Source organism: Corylus avellana, chromosome ca2 (genome assembly GCF_901000735.1).
Source record: "Corylus avellana chromosome ca2, CavTom2PMs-1.0".
NCBI classification, from domain to species: domain Eukaryota; kingdom Viridiplantae; phylum Streptophyta; class Magnoliopsida; order Fagales; family Betulaceae; genus Corylus; species Corylus avellana.
The window spans coordinates 13563221-13583752 of record NC_081542.1 but is presented as its reverse complement, the minus strand read 5'-3'; the positions used below and the strand labels follow the sequence as shown (position 1 = coordinate 13583752).

General features: G+C 35.9%; 2 protein-coding genes and 1 non-coding gene across 3 annotated transcripts; all 3 read right to left on the bottom strand.

Annotated features, from left to right (window-relative positions):
- Positions 1-444: 444 nt before the first annotated feature.
- Positions 445-9999, bottom strand: LOC132168927 (serine/threonine-protein phosphatase BSL1). The gene is made up of 21 exons (XM_059580018.1): positions 9403-9999; positions 9267-9327; positions 9050-9128; positions 8834-8913; positions 8636-8730; positions 7948-8047; positions 7778-7847; positions 6415-6516; positions 6042-6123; positions 5744-5914; positions 4171-4360; positions 3881-4091; positions 3632-3799; positions 3298-3536; positions 2606-2690; positions 2408-2506; positions 2131-2330; positions 1954-2029; positions 1239-1374; positions 1025-1164; positions 445-909 (listed from the first exon to the last, which is right to left on the bottom strand). The coding sequence occupies exons 1-21, from the start codon at positions 9605-9607 to the stop codon at positions 826-828; spliced, it is 2673 nt and encodes an 890-aa protein (XP_059436001.1). The 5' UTR covers positions 9608-9999; the 3' UTR covers positions 445-825.
- A 3785-nt stretch (positions 10000-13784) lies between these two features.
- LOC132172011 (uncharacterized) lies at positions 13785-20474 on the bottom strand. Its single transcript, XM_059583433.1, has 12 exons — positions 20307-20474; positions 20111-20210; positions 19807-19915; positions 18944-19032; positions 18076-18132; positions 17613-17721; positions 17422-17523; positions 17225-17289; positions 16432-16535; positions 16261-16325; positions 15758-15812; positions 13785-14319 (listed from the first exon to the last, which is right to left on the bottom strand). Exons 1-12 carry the CDS (start codon positions 20362-20364, stop codon positions 14159-14161), a joined length of 1074 nt encoding a protein of 357 aa, XP_059439416.1. The 5' UTR covers positions 20365-20474; the 3' UTR covers positions 13785-14158.
- Positions 20460-20532, bottom strand: TRNAA-UGC (transfer RNA alanine (anticodon UGC)). The gene has a single exon. It is a non-coding gene; the product is annotated as a tRNA-Ala (tRNA).

Here is a 20532-nt window from a genome sequence, read left to right as displayed (position 1 = left end):
ATTGGGGAAGAACTTGCATGCCTCAGATGCATCAATGAAACAAGTTATTGGTAGTCGTTTATGAGTAATTAACCATAATAAATTGTAAAGCACAATGTAGGTTCTTTTTGGAGAGGGAGAAAATTGCATAAGATTGCAAGCAATAGCAGTTTTAATCCCATAAATGATTACATCCTTGAACACTGCCAAAAAGGGAATAGGATATTCTCTATTTCAAATGAACTGAATAGCATTTAATTAGTTATAGTGAATAAGTATTTTTGTCCTTTTACTTTTTTAGGGGACAAAAATACCCTTCCACTATAACTAATTGAATATTATCCAATTTATTTGAAATGGAAAGGATCCTAATTCGCCAAAAAAGCCTCTCAAATGATCACAATTAATTGACACCCTTACAAAAAATTGTTTAGTTTATAAGAACTTGCTCCAAAAATTGCGCCATGAAAACTAATTAAACACTATATAAAGGAATTAATTGCAAATATAATTTATTTTACAATACACAAGCTAAACAAACAACTTCTCCCCCTATAAGTTATCCGTATGGTGGCAGCAGCCTCTTCACATTCTAAATTGTACATATAATACAAACCTGGAGACTATGAGCAATTGGGCTAACAGCTACACCTACCATCCTCGAGCTGTGTACAAATAGACAAGGCTTCATCTTCTGCAACTCATATCTTTCAAAATACATCAGGAACACGGCATACTGGTTACAGCTGGAAAACTGATCCGATCCAAGATGGCTCAAGCCTGTCAAAGAAATGCAGAATTGCCACTCTTGACATGTTGTAAATTACACCTGTTTGTGAGGTAACACTATATATATGCAAGTGAGCTCCGGTCGAGGTCAGGCTGTGGTCGACCACGAGTAGGAGTTGGCGGTCTTTGAATGTTAAGTTCCTGCAAGAGCACCAGAAATGTAGAGTATCACACGAGCCAGTCAAAAAGACATTGATTTTACATCCAATACAAACGCTCAATTAAAACATGATTTTATAAACGCAAGCCTAGCTACCTGCATCCACGTGTCCTCTATGACACGCTCAGGAGATGTCTCTGGAGACTGAAGAGGAGGTGGCAAGGGATGAATTAATTTTGGAACCACGACCAACCCCCTGCCAACTACTAGTATAGCTCCAGCATTGTTTGCCGTCCCTACATTTATATGCCACATGAGACTACGTATACATGCACATGAAAAGGAGAAACCCCAAAGTAATTTTACTTACCGCAATAGTTAGTAGCAGAAAAAAGAGTGATCAACTGTCCCTGAGCAAATCGTTCAAACCCATCCATGACACATTCATGGGCCCTTATAATGAGCTGTAATTTGTTTTTCTTACAGAATTCAGTGACGCGATCAGGCTGCAAGTAGCAAGAACAAAAATGGTTTGAGTCGTTCGCAAATAACAAATACATGCAGATGATTAGAAAACAACATCCCTGTTAATAGGCTTGTACTTGAAACATGTATACTAATGGAATAGATATTGGACTAGAACGCATTATATATGATCAAACAAATTGAACCAAGGTATCTACAATAGCACATGGACTATCCACATTAAACTGTTGATGCTTATTAAAAGAGTCTATCAAGTATCAATAGCCATAGAAGGAATGCAGTTTAAATGGGTTCAGGCTAACAATATCCTCTGTTTTGGTCCCCTATACTGTTGGTTGTCCCTTTCCAGCTTCCTTGTAATAAACTACATGTCAGATGCTGTATAAAATACCATGTGTATGCTATATTTAGTGCCTCCAAGCTGTGACCACAGCAGCAGGAAAAAGGAGAGGAGGGGTTGGGGGAGGATTAAGCATATGAATAGCAACTTAGATATAGAAGTTGAAGAATACATCCTACATACACAAATGCATGAACTATAAATGACAATATATTCAAGATTCAATTAAACACTTTCGCAATGACAATTACATGCATACCCCAAAAGTGACAAGACCAGGCCCTCTAGCATTCGGTCTCAAACCCTCCACACTATCATTTTCTGTAGGATCAGACCTGTATATGTAGATGTTATTAGAACAAATAAACATGCATGATTAAAAATAAAAATAAAAAAGAAAAAAAGAAATAGACAGATGAATTGGATGAGAGCATACCACAAAAGATCCATCAAAATTATAGATCCAGCATCCATTGTTATTGGCCTTTCAAGCTTCTCTATCTGTTCTACTGAATGTATAGACCTCCCTATGCCACCATGCATACAGATAATTTTCTTCTCAATAAGTGCAGAAAGTGGGAGATAGTTGAATAGTTGATTAAATCGTGTCCATGCCCATATTCCGTCATTCTCTCCCTACAAGTTCACAAGTCATTAGAACATTCATATGCTCAAAGAATATAGATGTATCAAATATGCAAATTCATCTATACCATTCTCTCAATGCATTCAAGACGAAAACCAAAGAGTGCATTTATGTCAGCGGCCTCATGGTTTCCACGTATTAAGTGAACATTCTCAGGATATTCAATCTGCAAAATGATAACCAGGGCACAATGGTGTCAAGGATGAATAAATATGACACAACAGAACAACATATAAAAGTTGGATTACTAAAAATAGATGCTTGCCTTAAGAGCTAGGAGCAAAGTTATGGTCTCCAAGCTATGCTGTCCTCGATCAACATAGTCACCCAAAAACAAGTAGTCAATATACCTGAAACATAAGCAGAGATGCAACATGTCTTTAAGATTCTTAATTAACATAGAGAATTAAACCAATCACCACAAAAAGCCCTGTATCAAGTTTCACTTGACCATTAATTAGAATAAATGTCCTACCGAGAATCATAGAAAACATCCAAATAGTAAACATTTTAGGACAAAGCGCAGAGCTACAAGTACAACAAACCATCCAAAAAAATGTCAAATCAAAAGCTGAAAACCCCAGACACTGTAATGCATAAACCAGCATGAGTTACATTCTGCTTGTCAATAAAACGTATATCCAACTAACTTCAAATTACGGTGTCTAGTTACAACCCTGACCCCAACCTCAATCATAGGCAAGATCATCCATATGCCAAGTATCTGCTACCTTTTTCCCTGTCATTACATGTATACCCCTAAAACGAGGAAACAATTTGTGCTTTACAGATGCATGTAGTTGGTTCATTTTACAGGAAGTGTTACCCTAAACCTGAATGAGGAGCATAACATCCATGGAAAATCTCATCATACTTTTAACAGTGTCTTACTCTACAGTAGAATCACAATATAGAACAGGGAGTTCTACAGTAAGGACACAAGATTCACAAACTCACGTTATGTCTCCTGCAGTGGAGGGAAATCCATATTCATCAAATAGCCGCATCAAATCACCAAACTGTCCATGGAGATCACCGAATACTTTAACAGGTGCTTTCAGTTGAAGGACTGTCTGCTCATGCATAAAGATCTGTTCAGCGGCATAACAGAGCTCACCCACTTCATAAGAATCCAGGAAAAACTTCCTATTGGCAGGAGGTTTCCAGTTCCGAGGCTTGAGCAATGTAGTAATAATCTGGAAAGGATACAAATGACAATGGACTACCTTGAAGTAAGCCAGAAAAAGAAAAAAAAAAGGCAAAAAGAACGTTAAGGCTGATCAATGCTTGCCTTCTTATGTAAGCCCTGAGGAGACTTCTGCCTGGTGAACTTTTTAGTAGGATAGGACAAATCATTGTTCATTGGAATCATTCGTCTGCTCTCATTCTCAAATTGATCCAAAGATAACTGTCTTACCATCCCACCCAGGTTACCTACAGTCTCTTTAGCAACTACCACCTGTAAGCACAGAATAGTATGATTTTGCAGCTTGAAGATAAATAAAGACCTAGATATAGGACATTGATGCGAAAGACATACAGCTCTCGGGTGAAGACGAACATCTGCTTCAGTATCACTACCATCTGAAGTTGTTTCTGCTGCTTGGGAATTGTCATCTGATACAGATGTCTCTTCAGCAGGAGTGGCAGATGCAGCCTGCGCAGCTTGCCAGACAGCAGCTGCTGCCTCAGCTTCAGCAGCAGAAGCCTCCCTCAGTTTCTCCATAGAATTTTTGTCCATGTGGCTAAAGCTGAACATGCATTATTAGATTCTCATAAGACTAAACAAAAAAGTCTGCAAGGGAGAGAGAAGAGGCTATGGACTAATACCTCAAGCCACCAGATGAAAGAATCTCTTCTCCACCATCCAAAGACGGGGTTGTCACATAAGGGTTTACATTAGATTGGTTCACTCTGGAACTTGTAATCGGTGAGGCTCTCTCAGAGGTTATTACAGGAGAGTTCATGTCAGGCTGATATGGCGAATTTTCTGCTACCAGAAAATCATCCAACAGAATATCTGCACAGAATAACATAGTTGATTATGTTTTGCAGCAATGATAATTCTAAAAGAAAAGAAAAAAGGAACAAAGATACAAGGAAAAACAAATTGCAAGACTAGTAAATATAATTAAAAGAACAAAAAGATTATAGGCAAATGTGCAATTATGGTAGGTGAAGATAATATTCCATTAGCAGTTCATTTTGGTAATCCATGTACTGCAATGAAGAGTTGGAATATGCACTCGACTTCCTGTTTTCTATGAATTCAAGCTCGTGAACCTCAGTGGGGTTGAAAAACATTGATTCAATGGAATATGCATTTCAGCTTGTTACTTTGCCAAAATGGAAATTGATCAATCTTTGGTATTGAGGCATAAACCCCTAGGATGTAAAAAAGAGGTTGATCAATGAAGAAAGGAACGATTGCTTCCCCAGGAATATTAGTTAGAAAATAATATTAATAAAAAAGTGTACTGATACAAATCTACAAGAGCGCTAAAAGATTCTTTGGTCTGCATGGACAACATCACAATATCTAAACAAACCACATTTTTATTTAAAAAAGCCATGCTATAATCGAACAAGCCAAAGCTTCACTGAAGTCAAACATCATAAATAGAACATCAGTTTTCGAATAAAGACATGCTATTCCATAATTGAATGAGTCAAATATCAATACAGCATCAGAAAAGCTTCCTTTTTTTTTTTTTTTTTTTCCTTTGTTAATTGGATAACTGCATCAGAAAATATTTTCTAATGTAAATAATAATAATAATAATAATACATTTATATAGGCCTTAATGGATCATTAAATATTTATGAATACTTTGATAAGCTTCAATCAGACTGACAAAAATTTTCATCGAAGTCAAAGTATCAGAATTCTCTTTTTTGATAAGCGATACCAAAGTTCCAAAATTTTAGACTTGTAGCTCTAATAAATTTCTCCTAGAATTTCATAAAAATCATAAATATAATGTCACTTAAAACAGAAGTCTAACTGAAGTTGTAGCCTGAAATCTTGCAAAAGAGGGTGGAAAGCTACAATTTCAAAATAGAGAAATGCTAGAGGTACTAAATCTTTTACTAACAGATACTTACTAAACTGATGTGTAGCTCATTGATTGGTACTTGTTACATTTCTCTTAATTAATTGTTTTGTTTTTCTCCAATGAATGAGCTACACATCAGTTTAATGAACCTATGTTAGTAAAAGATTTAGTACCACTAGCATTTCTATTCAAAATAATGAATAAATGGTAGTCCACTCTTGCAATTGCAATTGCTGCTTCCTTCCTAACCTATAATCAGTACATCTGCTCCACAAAATCAATATAGGAATAGATTCACTTCCATAGTTACATTCTTTATAGTCTGAATAATCTAGTTGAAGTTTTACCTCCCTTGAGACCACCATAAATATATATACGAACACCAACAGATGCAGCTGCATGGCGACATCGACGCATAAGCTCCAAAGGAGGATCATATTCAGAGTGTCCCTTGTTTGTGCGCGAAGAGGTGACCAGCCCACTTCTATCTAACCAAACTCCGGCAGCAGTGTCCAATACTATCAAAACAAAAGACATATAAGACTTTCTAAAAGAAGTATATAACACATACACACGCGCATAATATCATCTGTCTATCTATCTATCTATTAATTATGGTAATGAGATTGAAAACCAACAGATTACCTGCAATAGCTGCTTCACCTTCTACTGCACGTCCTCCTCTAAGGGCGCCTCCTGTAACATGCAACCGTGCACCAACAAAAACCTGATAGCAAGAAGTCTCAAGTTCAGTCATAATAATAAGGCTCAAGATGAGAGAGGTTATTCATCAAAAAGAGTGTACCAGTATCAAAACCTATAATCCTACACTGACTTGTTTCAATGAACAATGCACAGGCATATATATATTTCATTACAAAGAATATATCTAAAGCTATGCACAAGTAACACACTTCAATATCTTTACGTAAAGCGCTATGTATACAGATATACATATCAAATTTAATAACTAACGAATTGCTAGATATTAACTCCTGATGTATATCTCATTACTTACCGCAGCATGCTGATACCTTTGTGAAGGAGACACACCTGGTGCTAGAGTCCACTCCCACTGACCATTCCTATGCATGAGCAGCCCATAAGCATCCGCAAGTGGCTGTGGAAGCATTTGCATTAGAGATTTAGATCATAATGCTTCACCAAAAAGGCCCCGAGTTATAAATTCATTACACAATAACCAAATAAGCCAATCACTAACTTCAGAAAGTTATATAAAGGTGAAGTAATAGAATTAGATTCATAGTTACATGGAAGGCTATTTAAGACAAAGCTTCTGCCCAGGTTTTTGAAGCACAAGGTAAACACCAGCAATTATTTTGACAAAAAATTGGGAAAAAAAATTCAAACAGCTGCGCACTGTGGGGAAGTTTCCAAGTCATGCTAGCAAAAAGCAAGAAGACAAAAGTTCACCACATTTTTCTAAGCAAAACTCAAATAATATTATTGTTTTTGTTATACTTACGATACTTTTCCTTCTTTTTCTGATTTTTCAAAACCTTTCCCTTAAAATTTCACAAACATTATAAATAAACTTGTATTAGGTTCTCAATTTCTTTATCATTCAACTTCATCATAAGTTCCCCCTGTTTTAGTCAAGCTCCTAATTAAATCTCTCCAAGTTTCCTATTCATGCCAAGTCAGTTCTTCCTTCATGCTTCCCATATGATTTGGAATTAATTATTGCTTGTGGTCCCAAATTTTGAGTTGCTTCCACTTACCATTGTAGTCGTTAGGGATGGTAGTTAATTATGATGTTTAAACACACTTTGTCCAAACTGCATTTTTCAATGGGAGAATGTCTTGCCTAGTTGGACTTAAAAGAATGCAACAGAACAAACAGCTACCAAAATTAGTTTCGTAAACAAATGAAATAAGACACAAAGAGGCCATAAAAAGTGAAGTTAGAAATCTTCCAAAAGGTAATACATTTAGCATGCAGAGAATATCAAAGAATGCTCAAATGACAAATATTTTTTCTTTCCCCCAAACAACAGAAAAAACTGTTTCTCTGTGGACTATTTTTATGAAGTGTGATATTTTTGAAAGCAAGTTGAGTTGAGTTGCAAAGTATATGCTACCCATGTAGAATTGCTACAATTTAGCGGACAAAATTTGGCCAATCAAAATCTTCATTAGTTTAATTGTCTTGCCTTCTTGACATCTTTCATATCCATTAAAACATTTAAGCATATCACAATCCCACATCCCAATTCAGAATTGAAATTGAGCCGGATGCCCAAATCCAAGCAAAGAAACAGTAGAGCACAGTAAACCACAACAATGAACATGTAGAAAATATTCATGATCGATTGAATCAATTGTCTGCTTTATATATCCATGTGAAAGTATATCTATACCGCGCCAGAAGTGTCTCTTCCACCACACAGCAAAAACATACCATCTGAGCGGGCACTAGCTGTTGCGTACCTACAAAATAATGTTTAATCATGAATATTCTAAACATGGACTCTTCAACGAATATAGATGTTAATTATTTCATGATTTCCAATAAACTAAAGACACTCACATTCTAGCAGAAGGTCTATCACCTTCAGGGTCCAGCCTCTGCCATACATAAGGTTTCTGGGCCGTATCCAAAGCCCAAGCATCAGATAGAACTCTTTTCCCTAACAAAGAAAAAAAATGTTACTGTTACATGGTTTTTGATATATGACAACATACATTATCGTTGCAGTGACATATAAGTGTGCAGTATCCACACACAAACCATACTGTCAAAGACAGTCGCATCGGAACCAGCACAAAATTTCTTTTTTGAAATTACTCACAATGAGGCTCAATTTAAGCAGTAAAAAATAAATAGCAAGTTTTTTTTTTTTTTTGGATAAAGTAAAAAATAACTAGCAAGTTACAAAAAAAAAAGTTGGAGTGAGAGAAAGTGAGAGCACTATTATCCTAATTATGTTCCATATGGTATAATCTCTGATTACATATATGAGAGAAGTCAAGCATTCAATGAGTAGGTCCAACCAATGGCCTACAATGCTCTCCAAACATTGTGCATATATAAATTTTTGGGAGGAAAAGGTCGTTAGAGGGTATACATAAGCAAAATCAATTAATCATGATACATGTCTGCTAAACAAAAATTGAGTTTACTTCACGATTTAGACATGCTTCTCTTCCAATAACACACAATACAATTGATTTAAATAAAAGCAAAAACAAAGAACCGAACAGTGAATTGCCCTCACCATCATTGCCACTGACAGTGACAAGATATCTTTGAGCAACCAAGTCCATTACATGGCCATAGCGAGGTCCAGGTCCTTGTCCTTGTACAACCACCCTATGTTCATGTAAAAATTAGAAAGATCGATGGCAGAATGTAATCAAAATTTAACAAAACCCAGAGAGAGAAATGGTTATTAATTGTAGCCACCAAGGCTCACCTGTGCCACTTGAACTTATCATTTGACATGTCCAGCACGTATAGATCATCCGTGGAATGTCCAGCAGGACCTATCCCACCCTAGCCATATAGCACCAATCAATTACTATTAAACATACTATCAAAATCCCAACACCAAAACCGTCTAAATTCAAAAACCCAGTAACGAAAAGCTCTAAAATTCGAATCTTTTCACACAAATTTTGGCTCGAATCACCTGGAAAACAACCATAGTTCCAACTGCAGCCGCGGCATGCGCAGCCCGGGGCGACGGCGGGTCACCGGCGGGCTTAATTCTGCAAAATTCAAACACCCAAATCTCCAAAATTGTCACTCAAAATCCAATTTAACCGAATCCAAACTTAAAAAAAATATTAAAAAATAAAAATAAAAATAAATAAAAAAGAAGCAAATTTTCAAAAACCAGCACCCACCTGATCCACTTCCTGGTAAGAACATCATAAGAATGAACCGAATTGGTGACACCCGCTAACCCTGCACACAATTCACAAACAATCAAAACAACATCCATTTTGAATTCGAAATCAAATAGACACATATGGAACATACTGATGCCAGGGGCGGAGGAGGAGGCGCCGCCTTCGATGGCAGTAGCGCCTCCGAAGAGGATGAGCCGGGGGCCCTGGGATTTAGTGGGGGCCACGGCGGTGAGGGTGTGACCGCATCGGGGACCAGGCGCGTCATCGTCCTTGTCCCAGTAGGTCTCCAAGCTACGATAGGTCGGAGCCGGCGACAGCCATTGTTTCGAACCCATGAATCCCCAGACTAAGATCACCAAAAAATCACAACACCACCGCCACCACTTACTGAATCTAAGAAGAATGAGATCAGGGCAAAAATGCTGGTGTAGCTGGATGTGGGGCCCGGACTAGGCTCCGGACCCGCTTTGTTGAATAACTTTCTCAGCTTCGTTTCAATTGTTCGGGTTCGGGTTTTGGCGTTTGAGACTTTTGTCAGAGGGCTCTGCCGTTTTGGTTTATTTTTCTAAGTTTTATTTGAGAGAGCTGGGAACATGAAGAGGAGAATGGTAACGGGTCAACGGCTTCGTCTTTTGGGAGAAGGAAAACTATGTCAAAAGTACGCCAAAGCCAGCCTCAGGCCCTCGGATTCCGCTGCCTTTTTCTACAACCTTTCTGTCAAAAGATAGGTCAAGGTTAAGATAAAGACCACAAGGTTGAATTTACCCTATTTATTTGCTTTTTTTTTTTTTTTTTAGTATGTTTATACTAGTTTAGACTCTAAACTTTTAGGAGGAAATTTGTGTTTGCATGTTGAGTTGAGAATATAAAGTTATATAAAATAATTTTAATTTGACTTTTTAATTAAACTAGTTAAGTCTTTTAATCTTAATTCGTTTATTTTGTACTGAGTTTATATCGAATTCGTAAGTTGTGTCAAAAATTTACAATTCTTATGTCAAATGTTGGGTATATGTCATGTCGATACATTGATATAAGATTATATACGTCAACCATAACTTGACTCATTTAATTAAACTCTCACAATCCTAATCAATTAATTTCGTATTGAATTCATATCAAATTTACATTTTCTGTTAAAAATTGTTAGTCTTATTTTAGACTATTCCAAAAACAGGAACACCTTAAACTTAGTCCGCGGAAAAAGAAAGGAAAAAAGAAGTAAATGATGGTTAAGGCGTTAAAACGTTTTTCATTTTTTTAGGGCTCGTTTGGAATTACGATTTCATAAGAATAATATGCGTTTTTAAAAAAATCACAAAACGTAAGGCATTTGACATTGGGATTTAAAAAGCACTTATAGCCTATTTGGGATTGTGTTTGAGAAATAGAGTTTTTAAGTCCAAAAAACTTTTTTTTTTTTTTTTTTTTTTTTTGCAAAAGCTTAAAAATTAAGTTTTGTCAAAAGTGCGTTTTAACCATTTTTTTACCCTTAAAAATGTTTTCAATTTTTTTTATCAAACAGATACTTTTTTCTTTGAACGAACTTTTTGAGTGTTAAGCACACTTTTAACCCCCTCGACCACCCAAACAGGCTCTTAATCTAAAATAAGAAAAAAAAAATCTACATGGTGATTATTTAAAAATACTCGAATTTAAATTAAAATCACAATTTCGTATAAAAAATATTTGATTAAAAAAAAAAAATTTAACATCTTTTACCAAACGCCTTTACAATTTTAAAAACTAACAATTTCAAAAACATAACTTTAAAAATTACACTTATTAAAATTACAATTCCAAACCAACCTTAATGAGGATAATGGTGACGATTTCAACCTTTTAATTGCGTAGACGTGCAACCATCAAGACCCATTAAAAGGGCAGGCACGAGGTGTACAACCAGGACCATATATGTTCATGTAACACAAGTGGCAGCTTCATTTCGCTGTCATCGTAAAGCCACCACAGCTATTATGACACTGGTCATTCACGAGGATACATAACCCAGGAGCTCCATGGGCATTCTCTATTATCCGGTGATCTAATTTTATTGAAATTCAGGCAGCTTTTAAGTTGGTGCCCCTAATCTCCTCTCTATTATTAGGGTGTTCCAATTTTATCAAAATTCGGACAGCTCACAAAAATGGGACTATGAGAGTTAGATAGGTAAAAGTTTTGCGCATTAAGCTATTCGGGGAATGTGAGCCCCCATTAGACTATAGTCTCCTTTCTATTATTGGGGTGTTTGATGTTTGAATTTTATTAAAATTCCGACAGTTCACAAAATGGGGACTATGAGATTTTCTTTGTCTTAAGTTATTTGAGACATGTGAGCCATATAGTCTCCTCTCTATTATTGAGGTGTTTGAATTTTATTAAAATTTGGGTAACTTTTATGAGATTTATGTCGGGCAAGTTTTGCACCTAAAGCTATTTAGGGCATGTGAATCCTTTAGTCCCCTCTCTATTATTGGGGTGTTCGAATTCATTGAAATTCTAGCACAAAAAGGAGATTATGTGATTGGTATGGGTAAATTTTATAACGTAAACTGTTCAAGGCTTGTAAATCTTATAGTGCCTTCTTTATAGGCGGTTTGAGGCAGGTAAGTCCAGCATTCTAAGGGTGTATCTGGTAAACACTTTTTTCCTTATATATTGTAGTTGATGTGAATTGACATTAAAAAAAGTAAAAATGTTTTGTATAAAAAAGTGAAAAGTAAAAAAATTTTGTTTTATATTATTTTTTATTTATTTAAATAGTAGTTAAAAGTAAATAATATGATATAAAAAGTAAAAAAAAAAAAGTTTTTATGTTTATTTTTTTGGGAAAAAGTGGTGTGAATGGTAAAAAAATGAATAAATGGGTTGCCAAACACACCCATACAACATCCTTTTCTTTTTTCTTTTTTTATGTGGGCTGTCCAAATTTTACAGTGAAATTCGAACACATCAACTGTAGGAGATGCTCATTATAAAATCCAAAGGGGGCATTGCATATCCAATTGATTACAATACATTATATAGATTCTTTTGGTGTTAATGGAAATCCTATTGCTTTTTTTAATATTTCTGCTGTTGGGAAAAGTTGACCCTGTTTTTTTTTTTTTTTTTTATATTCGATTATAAAAATTCATAGTCGGTTGATTTCAAGGACTGAGGGAGAGGGAGGAGGCTTTATGGTTTTAAGGTTGGAGGTGACAACGAAAGGATGATGGAGATTTTACAGTTTATTATTTGCTTATGAGAGAAATGCTTAGTAGATTCCATATATTATATTTCTTCTCTCCATTGCTTTGAAGTTTAGATAAGACACAAATAATGTACCACTTCGCAACACAATATACTATATTCCAGTAATTGTTTATTCGAATTACAGATAATTCGGATAGACAATTGAGAGCGGGTCCCAATGAAATTCACATGCTAGACAAGTCTTTGAGGCAATTGAAAAATGGTCTAGATCGAGTTTAAGCATTTGCTTGAATAGAGAGACTTCATCAGAGTCCTCACTTATATGAAAGCATGCCAACTTCACCTACTCTTTTTTTTTATTCAATAATTGATTTGAAATGTTGCAGAGGGATGTTTTATGGAGTGGGGGATGGTGACGAGTTTAGATATGATTTGATGGGACTCAAATGTTTTTTTTTTTTTTTTTTTGGTTAAATCAGGTGGCTGGGACTTAGAAAGTAGACCACATTTAATCAAAGCATTATTGGTAAAGATGATTGTTGATGATTGGTTTTATATGTGCAATCCAGAGGAAAAACAACAGTGGATCTTTAATTAATTCATTGTAGAGTTACTTGGTAGTTGTAAAGTGTTTGCACATTCACATTCAGCTAGTTAATTTGGCTAGCTTTGTAGCAAAATTAGAGAAACCTTTTTTTTGTTGAGTGCTTTTTTTAATAATTCGTCATTCCCTTTCCTCTAAAATGGATTTGAAGTGGTTTTGTAAAGAAAGAATAAAGAAAAATATTTAAATGGAGTAAAAAAAAAAAAAAAAAAGGTTTTGTAGATGAAAAATAATGAAAAACCCATATACTCAATAGTGTTAAACCCCATCTAAATTCCCTTATTTCCATGTTTTTAAGATTTTTGTATGATTTGATGATTACTTTTATGACTTTTGAAGATCCTCTTGTATGAAAATTGTGTTATATTTTCTAGTAAATCCATTTCGTATAAAAATAAAAAGTAAAAATTTATGCCCGTTTATTCGTTGATTGTAGATCCACTCTGCGGGAACAAAAACTCGTCATTTTATGTGAAATGGAGAAAAATCATTTTATAATCCATAATAGATTTTCCAGCACCTAATGAGGAAACACCATGTACACCATAATTTAACAATAAAGAAACCAAAAGAGGACTCCAACTGTATCATCATTTCTGGGTAGTGCTAGAGGGGACCAACAACCAACAGCCCGAGCATTTGATCAATAAAAGGTAGCAGCATGCCAATTAATGCCCACACAACTGAGACCTGATACCTGATAGGAGCCAAAATTCAAAAAAGACTTTCAACTTTTGCCATCTTGAAATGTATATGTTTGTTTCAAATCTGGGTCCACATGAGCCCCAAGTATACAAAACTAAGGTTGGTGCACATGTGTACCCACATGAACAATTGAAGAATTTGCAAGCTTTTGTCATATGACTTTCTCACTAGCAAAGCACTAACAAAAGTGACAGCCTTCTTTCGCATTGAAACTTTTGAATTCTCTTTCCAGAAAGCAGGATCTTTTCCAGCATCATTGTCATCAATAATACCTAATAAATTTAATATTACAAAAGCAAGTGTAGGACGTACAAGCAATCCATTTACGCCAATCCGTCAAATCTACCCGATGACAAAGAAATTGAACAGCACTAAATATTGATCAGGGACATGGATTGGGAAACCTTCCATGAATCTTGTTGATTTCAACAATAATTTCAGATGTGAGCTCAACTTTGAATGCATTGAGAACCTCCTGAAGCTGCTCCAAATTAGTAGCCCCAAAAACAGCACTTGCAACAAGAGGATGTCTCAAAACAAAGGCTGCCAAAAGAACAGTAGATGATTCAGTAAATAAAGAAAGAAGAATTAGACTAAGATATGGATCAGTTATAGCATATTAAATTGATCATCCTCCCCCTAAATGTTCAAGGGCCACAATAAATGGAGGATATGACTAATCTGTCACATGTATGGACAATGATCCTCTCCATTTCATGGTCATGATTTAAAATGTGTATCTAACAGTGCACATGAGATTCCACATCATTTAAATTTTTTATAAAGATATATGCACTAACTTTAAATCTTGACCTTGAAATAGAGAGGATCATATTCCCACATTTATATATGCGTGTAGAATGAATTCTATAAATGAAATACCTTTTTTGAGAAACCCCATTCATTTTAGAAAACCGAGTAGGGTTTCAAATACCATCTAAAGAAATTGATAACTTCAAATAATTGAAGCACAGGAGAGAAAACTCAATGTTACCAGCACAATTGGAATATATTTCTAAAAGAATGCTTTTATGATTTTATCACATACACTTTCTACATTCCAAACCGCATTCTACTGGTACCCAATGGATAAGTACATACAGAAACCATAATACGTAAACAACCGAAGGACAAGGAAAGGAGCCGTAAGAAATGCCATTGTCTAATTAACATAACAAGAGCAGGAGGAAAAATGGGAAAAATCTTTTGTTTTTTAATAAGTAATTCAAATTCATTAAAAGCACAGAGGGGTGCAACTTAGTACACAAGAAGGATACAAGAGAACCCCTAATATAGAGAAAAAGGAGAACAAAACTCCAAAACCTCAGAAAAAATAAAAACGGACAAGTTATTGAACGCTATTATCCATGTGTAAAGGAATCGAAATAACATCTTCTTCAACTCTAACATCATAATCTCACGATCTTCAAAACTCTTTGCTTTCCGTTTTCTCCAAATATATCATATTAAACACATGGGATCCAACCTCCACTCTTCCAAAGCAGTACAACGTCCCAGTTGTCCTCTCCAACTATCCTTCAAGGCATAACCGATGCAACACCATAACAACTGGAAAAGCGAACTCCATAATTCCCTTGCAATCTCAATCTCACAATGAAGAAGGAGGTGATCAATAGATTCCCCAAATCTTTATGACTTCATATTTGCCCAAATTAGTCTAGAGTCTAGGCGAGAAACCTTGTCCCTTATGGCCTTGGGCAATGGTTTCCTCTCATTATTGGGATTCATAAAGTTAGATCCATGAGTGCAGATCTTCAGGTGAATTGAATTTATAATGCTCATTCATATGATGATTAGTCACATTCTGAGCAACTACAACTTCCATTATATCCAAAACTGACTTATACAGCTCCAAAATTTTCAATGAGAAATTTGCAAGAATTGGAAAAGCTATAAAAATTAGTCACTACATATAAGAACATATCTACAGATACAGAATGAGAAAGGAGTAGTATCAAACCAATTGCAATGGAGACAGGATGAAGACCATATTTTTTGGCAATATCAAGATATTCCTGCAAAGAGAGAGACAGAGAGGTCAGCCAGAGCAGTGTGCAAAGGGCAGGCCCTAATATTGCTAAACTCAACAATAAAACTGCCATACATACCAATAAGTACATACCAATAATGTGTGTATTTCTTCATTGTTTTGAAAAGGCAATGCAAGCCACTAAGCCATTTTTATACCAAGTAATTTTTTTTTTTTTTTTTTGATAAGTAACCAAGTAATTTAAACCAATTTAATAGAGAATCGGCTGAAACAGTCACCATTTCCCCAATCAAAATTTTACATCACATCTTTTATTTCTGCCGCTAGTCAACCATTAATCGTGAGTAAACATTTCATTTTTAGAAAAAAAAAAAAAAAAAAAAAAAAGAGTTTAAAAATGTAGATTTCTTGTAATCTTTTAGTGAGCCTCTCACAAGATTATTAAAATTTGAAACTGTGAAGAATCTGCTTACCATGGTAGCTGCTTTTATGATGTTATTGGACAGGTTGTATCTGGATTCCCCTTCTGAATACCTCCCTAAAAGGATAAACAACACAATAGTTCCAAATGAGATAAGTTCACTTCTAGTTTTAGAGATAACTCCTACATATTAAAATATCAAATACATAATTTGATTATTGACCTTTGAAGAGATTCAACCGAGCATCTGATGGACCCCCATCTGGCCAAAAATACTTCCCAGAGAGAATGCCCATTGCCAGGGGGCTGTAGGCCAATAAGCTAATCCTGATGAATTTAACAAACAAAAAAAATACAAAAGAAGAAGAAGAAGAAAGAGGTAAAACATAAGACAACCACTTTCAACAGAGTATTTCAATTTATCAGATTACAACTTCATGAATGCAGCAAAATCCATTTGAGAAACCTATATTGGGTCTTTCCATCTAAAGAAGAATCCTTACCCTATGCGCATTTCCCTTCCTAACAATTAAAATTCATTTGCCAATTTTCTTGTTCACATTAATGTGAACCATTTATACTAATCACTCTCTTACTTAAATCCTTCCAGAACTGCTCAGGAAAAACAAAGTTATATTCAAAACCAAATTCTATAATGTTAGCAACTAATTTCATATACAAGGAGCGCCACACTGACAGAGTGAATATGAAATCAAATAATTAAACTTCTAAGGAAGCCAAAAGCAGCTTCTCTTAATCAGGTTAAAAAATCAAACATCCTAAACATTAATTTCATGATCCCAATGATGCCTGCAGTTTAGCATGTTTAATTAATAGTTAAAAACATAGAAAACACTATGCAACACTCTCTAAATGCTAAGTTCTTTCTATTACTACAATTTTATTCAGAAATTGGCTTGTGTAAGTTGGGCAAATTTTAACCATCCTTTTACATGACAAGCTCAATTTAAATTCCACATTAATAATCAATATATTGATGTAAACACATGAACTACCTCTCATGATGACAGCACTCCGCCATTCCAGAATCAAAAGTTCGACAAAGCAAGCTATACGAGTTCTATCACACAGAAAATGAGATGTGCATAAGCATTGTCATCACCAAACTAGAGAGAGACAGAGAGACGGAGGAATAGAAAGACAAAAGAAGAACAGGAAGCCTCACGCTTATGAACCAGATGACTCACACAACCTGGACTGATACTATCCTAGGATGGCCAAGAACCCTTTCAGCCACCTGAATGAACTTCATGACGCCATATGGTGTTTCATTACTGAGACCAACGTATCTGATCTACAAACAAAATTTTCCATTATAATTGTTAAGGCAACGTTATCAAGTGATTGAACATAGAGGTAAAACTGATGATTATCATTACTCACCTTACCAGCATCAACAGCTCCACCAAGAGCACCAAGTTGTTCCTCTACACCAACCGAGCTGAACTGTCGGATTGGATCATATTCGGTTTCTCCAAACATGGGAACATAGCTGCAAAATCAGCCATGAGTTACTTCAGGAGTACAATATTGGTTGGTGCAAAAGAAACAAAACTGAAAATAAGCAATTTTCTTTTCTTATATCCCCAAAATTGAGCTTAGCCATGTAGCTACTTTAATATCTGCTGTATCCCCTTGGATGCAAACAATTCTTTGGGGTCAGCCCGCCAACGAAACCGGAGTATTACCCGATTCATGTGGAGGGAGTGCTTTACACAGGTCCGAGGTTTACCTAACAGGGATGGGTACACGAAGTGGCCTTGCTTTGAAGGGGTTCCTCGTTATCAAAAAATATATATACATCTACAATATCTGAAAACACTAGACATATGATCCACATACAAACCGATCTGGCCAATGAATTTGATAAAGATCGATGTAGTCGGTTCGCATTCGCAGCAAGCTGCACCATTACAAACAATAACTCATCAGAGCATAATATAAATTGCTTGAGAATAACTGAAGAACCATACATCTCATCCTTTGGTTTCCTCAGTTTAAAAATACAATAATGTTTCTAAACAGAAAACATCCCCGTAATGCTATAACAATTTCCCATTATAAGAAACCATGCACTATAACTCTTAGGAAAAAATCAGGGTAACACCAGATATAACATTGTATAGTTTTTTCTTGATGGTTGTTCTCATGGAGACCCATACCAGGTAGTACTGACACTATTTACATCTATCTTTTCGAAAATATCATCTCACACTCTCTAGCCCAGCTGGTAAGGATATTCTATGCAACCTACGCTGAGATGGATTCATAAAATATTTCCTTTGTAAAAGTCGCTTCTTCAATCACTATGCAGTGGCGTTTACATATACCTAGGGCATAGGCATTCCTACAGAGGACCATCCTGTTTCAAAAATGTTAATGTCCAAACTTAAATCTACTGCAAAGACCAAGTCTACAATGTCTGAGCAAAAATGCAAAGACAAGACAAGAAATCATGTGAGCTTACCTTCTTTATAAAAGTGGAGAACTAAAATGTAGCTACTTATCCCAAAAAAAAAAAAAAAAAACAGAGAGAGAGAGAGAGAGAGGACTAAGAGATTCCTCAAAATATATAGCATGCTAGCAAACATGTAGTGTGCATATAACCATTGGTAATAATAATTAGTCCCAAAAATTTAGTCCAATTGATGACATGGTGAATACAAAATATTCAATCCTGCTGCAACTACACATAAATACGTGTAAAAACCAACCTGTTGTCAATGGCGTCAGTAATATTCCTGGCATCCAAACACTTTGGCCCACCTCGAATCCAAGACATTTGCCCAGATGGTCCAGTAACCTAGATTAAAACAATACACAATAAACCATTATTTTGATACAACACTAGGATCAGAACAGTCAAAGAGGCTATAACATATACAAATATTGAACTATAACAACAACAATAACAATAATATAAGACAATACAGAGGCCACAAAGAAGGTGCCTTCATATGCATATACGATCTCTCAACTTAATCTGGAAAATCTGGAGTGACTAACTTAATCCAGAAAATGTAGTTCAGTGTTTTACACACCAACCCAAACAATCATTATGGAGCCAAAACCAGATTCGACAAACTCAACTTCAGATTGAAATGCCTTCCTATTCCCCTAAAAGAATATCACAAAATTGTATGTCTGTCATAATAAAGTTTAATCGGTCTTAAGTGCACTTCTAACCAATAGTAAACACATATTAAGCCAAATTTCTCAAAAGGGACAACTATCAAAATCCTTAAAAAGTTTCCATGTAATAGTCTTGAAAATTTAATCATTGCAAGGAACTGAAAACAAGCACTAAAAGCAAATTCATCGTCCTAATCAACAGCATGGTCAGGGATTTCTGGTTGGCCTACCTACCCATCACTGAAGCCAGAGCGTGGGACTCAGAGTTCCAAATGATAAAGGCAAAAAAGACTTTCGAGCAATGCAGTAAAACAAATATTTTTGACAACTAAATTTCATTCAAAGGTGACCTCTTGCTGGACTAACCATGATCATATGGTAATTAACCAATTAGAGATAAACTATGTAACTTTAAAAGCAAAAAGCTCTAGAGCTGAGTTAAGACCTTGGTGGCCAAGACGACACGGTCCCGAGAGATCTTCCTATCATTAATCCAACGGCCCAGGTACTCCTCGCTCCTACCCTGAGTCTCAGCACGCTGAGGCACTGGATACCTGCAGTTCCCAACATACAATGTTACCGCATACACAGAAGCTGATATCTCGAAAGAATACAAAACCCATAAAGAGACTGCAAAGAAAAACGGTGTACAGTACAGAAAATATGCAGAAGCTAAATTTCATAAGCACGCCAAAAAAAAAAAAAAAAAAAAACCGAGAAAAAGAATCGCAGGGGTTAAGGATGTGTACATTTCTGCAGAGTCGAAGAAGTTGACTCCGGCGCTGAAAGCCACGTCAAGGAGGCGAAAGGACTCGGGCAAGGTGTTCTGTTCACCAAAAGTCATGGTTCCTGAGGAAAAAAGAGAAGGGTTTTAAGCTCGTTTGAAGGAGTAGTAAGTAGCAGCAACCAACACAAAAAGAGAAAAGAGAGAGCAAGCAGCCAAACCGAAACAGAGCCTTGAAACTGCGAGATTGGGAGCGAGGTTGAAGAGAGGTACGGACATTGTGTCCCGGAATCTGTGGGGGCAGTGGGCGGGCAATCAAAAATGGGATAAGGATATACGAGAAGGTTCTTGAAGAGGGACAAAAACGAATGAATTGGAGATGCAGGGGATCGAACCCTGTACCTCTCGCATGCAAAGCGAGCGCTCTACCATTTGAGCTACATCCCC